The sequence below is a fragment of the Diaphorina citri genome, unplaced genomic scaffold (genome assembly GCF_000475195.1).
Source record: "Diaphorina citri unplaced genomic scaffold, Diaci psyllid genome assembly version 1.1 scaffold2433, whole genome shotgun sequence".
In the NCBI taxonomy this organism is placed as follows: Eukaryota; Metazoa; Arthropoda; class Insecta; order Hemiptera; family Psyllidae; genus Diaphorina; species Diaphorina citri.
The window spans coordinates 21,652-28,637 of record NW_007379855.1 but is presented as its reverse complement, the minus strand read 5'-3'; the positions used below and the strand labels follow the sequence as shown (position 1 = coordinate 28,637).

Below are 6,986 nucleotides of genomic sequence, written 5' to 3'. Positions count from 1 at the left end.
GAAAGTAAAAAGGAGCTCTTTTTCATTGTCGTGGTTTCCGAATAATTATTAATTACCAAGGTAGATAACTAGCCATATTCCTACCTGTTCTCCATACACATATCCATTAGGTAATACCATAGGCTGATTATACTCATTGAACTGTAGTCCACTAATACTACACACTAATCTAGACTGATTACAGCGAGCGTAGGGCAGGGATTTGGCCAGGGTGTTGAAAGGCTCCATGCACACTGGACACGACTTGTTGCGGGTTTCCATCACTTCCGAAGAGCATTGGGGGGTTTTCAGCGCTGAGAGACCTGGAGGGGAAGAAACAACTTTAATTAGGTCTAAACCGTGTGCAAGTCTAAAAGAATAATATGTAAAATATTAATGTCTCAGGCTAGTTAGATTGGAAAGTAGCCACCGGCGAATTTAATCCTAAGTCTGCCTCGGTGGTGTAGTGGTCAAGACGCTCGCCTGGTAAACAGGAGGGCGTGGGTTCAATCTCAGCCGAGGTAGGGAATTTTATGAACCTCGGTTTAAAGCGCCTCAAAAAAAAAGAAAATTTTTTCATCATTATTATTTTTATTACTATTATTTTTGTAGATTTAATTTCGTCACAGAAAAACTGGTGAAGTCTCTAGTGACGAGGGGTTTTCCATTCCCTCCATTCAGCAATAGGTTCTCATTATTTTTATTATCTTTTTTTTATATATATAATTAAGCAAGGTCTATTGTTTTAATTATGTATTGTACCATGTTAAACCCATGTTAAACCCATAAAATACAATAATAATGATAAAATTGTAATTTATTTTTGAAAATATTGTACCAAATACATGAGACCTTGTTTAGACTGCTGGGGTAAAGGGACTTTTTAGTCTCATTCGAGCAGGATAAACAAGGTATATTCTATTCTATTCTATTCATATTAACCTCTTGAGTAAGGTCGAGGAAAGCCTTATTCAGCCGGATGGGTGACAATCTGGGCACACGATTGTCCAGATGGTCACCCATCCGGACACTAACCACGCGCAACTTTGCTTAGCTTCAGTGATTCAAGGGGAACTGGTGCATTCAACGTGTTATACTGGCTCTGGTGTAGTGGGTACCTTGTTGGACTTGCGATCTGGAAGTTGGTGGTTCGAGCCCAAGTGGAAGTTGGTGGTTCGAGCCCAAGTCAGAAAATCGTGTGTATTGGGTCTGATTTTATACCTCTCTTTATACTACGGTAACTTCGGGATGGTCATGCTACGACACAGACCACATGCGTCTAATGTAGCAGTTATTTCATTGCTACGAAATAAAAACGGCTGTGAAACACTCATCTTTTTTTTTCAAGTTGAAAAGATAAAAACTAGTTGAAACTTATAGTTCACTTCGTTCGTTCTATTATTTGTTTCAGGCAAATTAACCGGTATGAATGAACACAAGGGAAAGCTGGGTGCCACTGCCAAAGTACCAGTAACACCTTCCACTGTATACGCAGTAGCCAATGTCGGCTTAGTACCCTCTAATGATGGTGTCTTAAGGTAAGTGGTTTAATCCTTCTAAACTTTAGGTTGCGGGTTCGATTCCCGGCCGAGACAAACTTTATCCTAAACAGATAAGGTTCCTTCTCAGAACAGCTGGCTAACCGGTATGAATGAACACAAGGGAATGCTGGGTGCCACTGAATACGAAGTAGCCAATGTCGGCTTAGTACCCCCTGATGATGGTGTCTTAAGGTAAGTGGTATATTTCTTCTACAGCCAACTAGCGATAGCGAAAGCACTTTTTTACGATAAAGTTCCCTCCAAGTGGAAATCGATCCCGTGACCTATCGCTTACAAGGCAGGCGCGTTACTCTCCAAGCTAACTGAATGCTAGCCAGCTCAGTTAGCTTGTAAGGTAGCGCGTCTGCCTTGTAAGCGCTAGATCGCGGGTTTGATTCCCACCCGGGGCGGATTTTATCCTGAACGGATAATATTCGTTCTCAGAACAGCTGGATTTCTCCTGTTCTGTCCTCCGTCTTTTCCTATTTAATGTACGTCTCCGTAGCCTAGTGGTTAATACGTTGGACTTCTAATCTGGAGACGTGGGTTCGAGTCCAGCCACGTGCATTTGAAGAGTATTGAATATAACAGGAGGACGATAATATGTATGCGATTATCATAACACAGATAAAATCCTTTTTTCCCCTATTTAAATAGGTTCGGTGTTTCTTATCAGTCCCTTCAAGGCAGCCTCATTGTGTACCTCACACAATGCTTGGTTTACGCAATCTTTTCACCTTTTTAAATCATAATCTAAATCTAAACCAGCTTTATCCTTCTTCTTGTTTCAGGTTTGCCGGTACAAGTGTCTCCTCTAGCTGTCTCGTTCTGGTCACCATTGACAGTGCAGAACTCACGGTCAACTGCGAGAAGATGGTCCTGGGTTCGATGCTCCTCAATGAACTGGTCAAACATTTGAATTCCACTTGAACAAAATAGAATAGAATATACCTTGTTTATCCTGCCGCTAAAAAATTCCCGGGGGGGCGGGCCCTGCTTTTTTTTTTTTTTTTTTTTTTTTTTTTTTTTTAGAGGTTTTACAGGGGAATTTTAACTGCTATGGTATTATCGTTCCGAAATCGAAGAGAGAAGGAAGACCCAAGTTTATTGAGCTCGAGATGGAACTGTCCTAAGAAATAAAATAAAAAGTCCTATCCTAAAAGTCATATTGCGCTAGGTCGCGGGTTCGATTTACGCCCGGGGCGAAATTTCTTCTCAAGGTAAGGTTCGTTTTCGGAACGGCTGGCTATTGTATATCCTGTAGTGTAGACCTTTGTTGTAACAGTTTCCTCTATCAAACCTCTTTTGTGAACAAAATTTGATTTACGCCCGGGGCGAAATTTCTTCTCAAGGTAAGGTTCGTTTTCGGAACGGCTGGCTATTGTATATCCTGTAGTGTAGACCTTTGGTGTAACAGTTTCCTCTATCAAACCTCTTTTGTGAACAAAATTAGTGAAGCTTTACCACAAATAATTCATGATTTAGAAATCTAGCTATGTGATATATGGCGGTACTTACCAATTCAATAAACTCCTGCATTCTCATATTGAACTCTAGGCCGGAGCGTAGCTTGCGTAGTTTCGATTTATTCTCATGGCACCATGTCAAACATTTGGAAGTTTCGTGTTGCTGCAGAGACTCGGCTATCTGATGAGATACCAGGAAAACATCTGAAGGAAGAAGTAACAGAATTATTTATTTATCTCTAGAATTAATTTTATTTGAATTATTTCACTCCAGAATTGAATCGTAGCTTGCGTAGTTTCGATTTATTCTCATGGCACCATGTCAAACATTTGGAAGTTTCGTGTTGCTGCAGAGACTCGGCTATCTGATTAGATTCCAGGAAAACATCTGAAGGAATAACAGAATTATTTATTTATCTCTAGAATTAATTTTATTTGAATTATTTCACTCCAGAATTGAATTTAAATTAATTTGCTTACTTTTTTAGAACAATAAAAGTGAACAACAGAAGGCTATAAGAATTCAGTCCAGACATGACTGCTATAATTTTACTGCACAACTTCCTATTTTATTTTTTCTTAAAAAAAGAGGTTTGCTAGAGGTAAGTACATAACTGAAAATTAATTTCTTACTTTTTTTAGAACAATAAAAGTGAACAACAGAAGGCTATAAGAATTTAGTCCAGACATGACTACTATAATTTTACTGCACAACTTCCTATTTTATTTTTCCTTAAAAAAAAAAAGAAAAAAAAGAGGTTTGAGAATTGAATTTAAATTAATTTGCTTACTTTTTTAGAACAATAAAAGTGAACAACAGAAGGCTATAAGAATTCAGTCCAGACATGACTACTATAATTTTACTGCACAAATTCCTATTTTATTTTTTCTTAAAAAAAAGAGGTTTGCTAGAGGTAAGTACATAACTGTAACTGCTGAGGTCTTATTATCTGAAAAGCAAAGTAGAGAGAAGGAAAACAGGATATGAGAAAGCCAGCTGTTCTGAGAACAAACTTAATCTTTTTAGTATAAAGTTTGCCCGGGTCACCCGTGGTGGGAATCAAAGCTATAACCAGCACTTACAGGCTACCCTCCCAGCTAACTAGGCTGGCAATGAATTAGATTCCTTACCAATATTGGTCAAATCTGTGATGTTGGAAGCCTGGGCAAGTTTCTGTGCTGTTGAATAGTAGCCTTTCCTCAAGAAGTACTCGATGAGCATTCGGTCCAGTCGGGTTTTCTTCCACTGAATGATCGAGGCTTCGGATTGACTCGTGCTCCTTACCAATATTGGTCAAATCTGTGATGTTGGAAGCCTGGGCAAGTTTCTGTGCTGTTGAATAGTAGCCTTTCCTCAAGAAGTACTTGATGAGCATCCGGTCCATTCGGGTTTTCTTCCGATTGATCAAGGCTTTGGATTGACTCCCAAAAGTTTCGTGTCGCATCCTTGTCACATTTCACAGCTACATACCAAATTTCAACTCTCTAGCTCTTACCGTTCTCGAGATATTTTATTTACAGACACAACACATGGCCCACTTGTAGCTCTTCACCAATGCTTTCTCCTGCCTGGGGGACATTGAAGGTACTCGTATTAGTATGCCCCCTAATGATTAATCTATTTCTCATATTTTCTTTAAAAAGGGGAAATAAAGGGGAGTTAGGTTAAACACAAAAAAGGGTATAATTATATTTCTCTATATGGTAAATAGGGGAAATGAGCTTTAGAAGAGGGGGCATTGGGTAATTATTTAGAAGCCATGACATTGAAAAAGAAAGCTCCTTTATGTGTTTAACCTAACCCTATAACAATGGTCACTGTTCAAATTGTGAAAGCTCCTTTTTGCATTTAACCTAACAATATAATGAGATTGGTCACTGCTCATTTGTGACAGCTCCTTTTTGTAGCAATTTTTCATGCATAAATATGTCTTCTGAAAAAGTACAAAATTTCAACAAATTGAAAGTTACTGTAGGACAAACAATCAGTAAATTACAGAACATAAAATACAGAACTAAGGTGTTTAGTTTGTTACCTTTTTTTTCAAAGCCTGCAGACGTTCAAACATTTCACCAAGAAGACGAGTTACTTCGGTAAGCGGAGGTTTTTCAGAGCTAGCAATGGTTTTCTCCAATTCATTAGCTGCTGACTGAATTCCTTACCAATATTGGTCAAATCTGTGATGTTGGAAGCCTGGGCAAGTTTCTGTGCTGTTGAATAGTAGCCTTTCCTCAAGAAGTAAGTACTCGATGAGCATCCGGTCCAGTTGGGTTTTCTTCCGATTGATCAAGGCTTCGGATTGACTTGTAAGAAGATTGGATATTGTAAATAAATCACACAGTGGATCATAAAGTTGAGTGGATTGGAACATATCACATGCCTTCAGGCACACTCCATATTTTGTTAAGGAGACATAGGACACTTCCCGATCTATGGTTTTCTGAACGGCACGGAATTTCTTGTTCAGAATCTCATAGGGGACCTGTAAGAAGATGGGATATTGTAAATAAATCACACAGTGGATCATAAGGTTGAGTGGATTGGAACATATCACATGCCTTCAGGCACACTCCATTTGTTAAGGGTCTAAGCATTACCTTGCCCTTGGGATCAATTGAATTTAACATCATGATTATTTTGTGGTACCTGTGTTATACATCCAAACCATAGTTTCAAAGATCATTTAAAAGGACTGTTGTATGATTGGATAGACTTATCAAATAGGTATCTGATATCTAGACTGCTTGGGTGAAGGGAAATTGAGTCCCAGTCTGGCAGGATAAACAAGGTTCATTCTTTTCTATTCTTCTTTCACAGATGATTGTTGATTGAGGACAAAAGATATTAGGGGTGTGTACAAGATACAGACGAGGGTCAAAACAATCTTGTCGAGTTCTTACTTTCAGAGTAGGATGTTCCAAGCACTTTATATCAGTCATGATTATATTGTTGGTTCCAAATTAGCGAGAATTCAATTGGCACACAAAAGATTACTGGCTTCCTGGAAATAGGTGCAGATAAATAATAAAATAATTGATAAAAGAAAATAGGAATTTAGGAATGAGAAATTTGCTCAGAGTAGAATAACTCCGATTCTTACTCTGAGCACATCACAAAGCAGGGTCCAACTGGAAAATAATTTGAGTACTGAATTTTGTACTTCAATAGTCCTAAATGAGTACTAGATTCTCAAAACAGAATTTGACCCCTTTGTACCATCTTTTTACTATATTTGTTCACAGGTCCCCCCCTCTCTCACTATCACTGGTAGATATACAGTATGTCTCAGAAGTCCTAGCGAGGGCCTTATAATTTTTGAACGGCTGGGAATTTTGAAGTTCTGTTTTTTTCTGAAGATAGGAAAAGGCCTATGGCAAATTCAATGGTTAGGTCAAAATCTAGGTTCGACCCCCGGAAGTGGCATTTTATGGTAAAAAATTGCCATTTTTCCGGAATTTTAAATGAGAAGCTATAGTTTTCATTTCATGTTATCAATCTACAAGAAAAAATCTGGTGTGAACATCACACGACTTTCCTTATCCTACTGAATAGTGCTTATTTGGGTGTTCTGTTGTAACATTTACAATATCTCTAATCTCTAACCGTTTAGTCAGTATACCTACCTGAAAACCGAAAAAGCGGTCGAAGCCGGAAAGATGAAAAAAGAACTTGTAAATTGGTAAAACTTTTAAATTTAAGAAAATTTTGATTTTCTTGAGAGCGGTGGAAGTTGAGAGAAAATTTCGAAACTGGATGAACTATGATTTAATAGCACTGGTCGTTATAACATTTTCAATTACAAGCATTGGCCATTATAGCATTTTGAGTAGGCAGTTCAGTTCATTAAAATGGCCAGCAATATTAGCACCAAAGTTCCTTACGAAGCTTCAACCTAGTTACCATTTAGGCTAGCGCGCCTGTAATAATATAGGAAAAAGAACAACGTCTTCACTTGACTAGTAACTTTGGAAACTGTAGGTAATTTTATTTCTACAAGAG

At 38.2% G+C, this 6,986-nt stretch overlaps 2 protein-coding genes and 1 long non-coding RNA gene across 4 annotated transcripts in view; 1 reads left to right on the top strand and 2 right to left on the bottom strand.

Annotated features, from left to right (window-relative positions):
* Positions 1 to 6,986, bottom strand: part of LOC103518917 (E3 ubiquitin-protein transferase MAEA-like) — a 14,192-nt gene continuing 7,206 nt past the window's right edge. The window contains exons 6-10 of the mRNA XM_026830588.1: positions 6,088 to 6,115; positions 5,181 to 5,469; positions 4,118 to 4,270; positions 2,973 to 3,190; positions 1 to 369 (exon numbers count right to left, since the gene is read on the bottom strand). Of these exons, the coding sequence (XP_026686389.1) occupies positions 49 to 369; positions 2,973 to 3,190; positions 4,118 to 4,270; positions 5,181 to 5,469; positions 6,088 to 6,115 (1,009 nt within the window). The 3' untranslated portion in view covers positions 1 to 48. The remainder of the gene's footprint in view (positions 370 to 2,972; positions 3,191 to 4,117; positions 4,271 to 5,180; positions 5,470 to 6,087; positions 6,116 to 6,986) is intronic.
* Positions 1,386 to 2,473, top strand: LOC103518914 (AP-3 complex subunit beta-2-like). Of its 2 annotated transcripts, none has more exons than XM_008483995.3 (2): positions 1,386 to 1,517; positions 2,312 to 2,473. In XM_008483995.3, exons 1-2 carry the CDS (start codon positions 1,405 to 1,407, stop codon positions 2,448 to 2,450), a joined length of 252 nt encoding a protein of 83 aa, XP_008482217.1. In that variant the 5' UTR covers positions 1,386 to 1,404; the 3' UTR covers positions 2,451 to 2,473. The 2 variants fall into 2 exon arrangements, with proteins under 2 accessions (XP_008482217.1, XP_026686386.1); XM_026830585.1 differs by lacking the exon at positions 1,386 to 1,517 and adding an exon at positions 1,549 to 1,712.
* LOC113471441 lies at positions 5,408 to 6,959 on the bottom strand. Its single transcript, XR_003394138.1, has 3 exons — positions 6,611 to 6,959; positions 5,888 to 5,988; positions 5,408 to 5,469 (listed from the first exon to the last, which is right to left on the bottom strand). It is a non-coding gene; the product is annotated as an uncharacterized LOC113471441 (long non-coding RNA).

Coding starts and splice junctions, on each gene's coding strand:
- LOC103518914 (XM_008483995.3), top strand. CDS start 1,405: ATGAATGAACACAAGGGAAAGCTGGGTGCCACTGCCAAAGTACCAGTA. Junction 1,518..2,311: donor TCTAATGATGGTGTCTTAAG/GTAAGTGGTTTA, acceptor TTCTTGTTTCAG/GTTTGCCGGTACAAGTGTCT.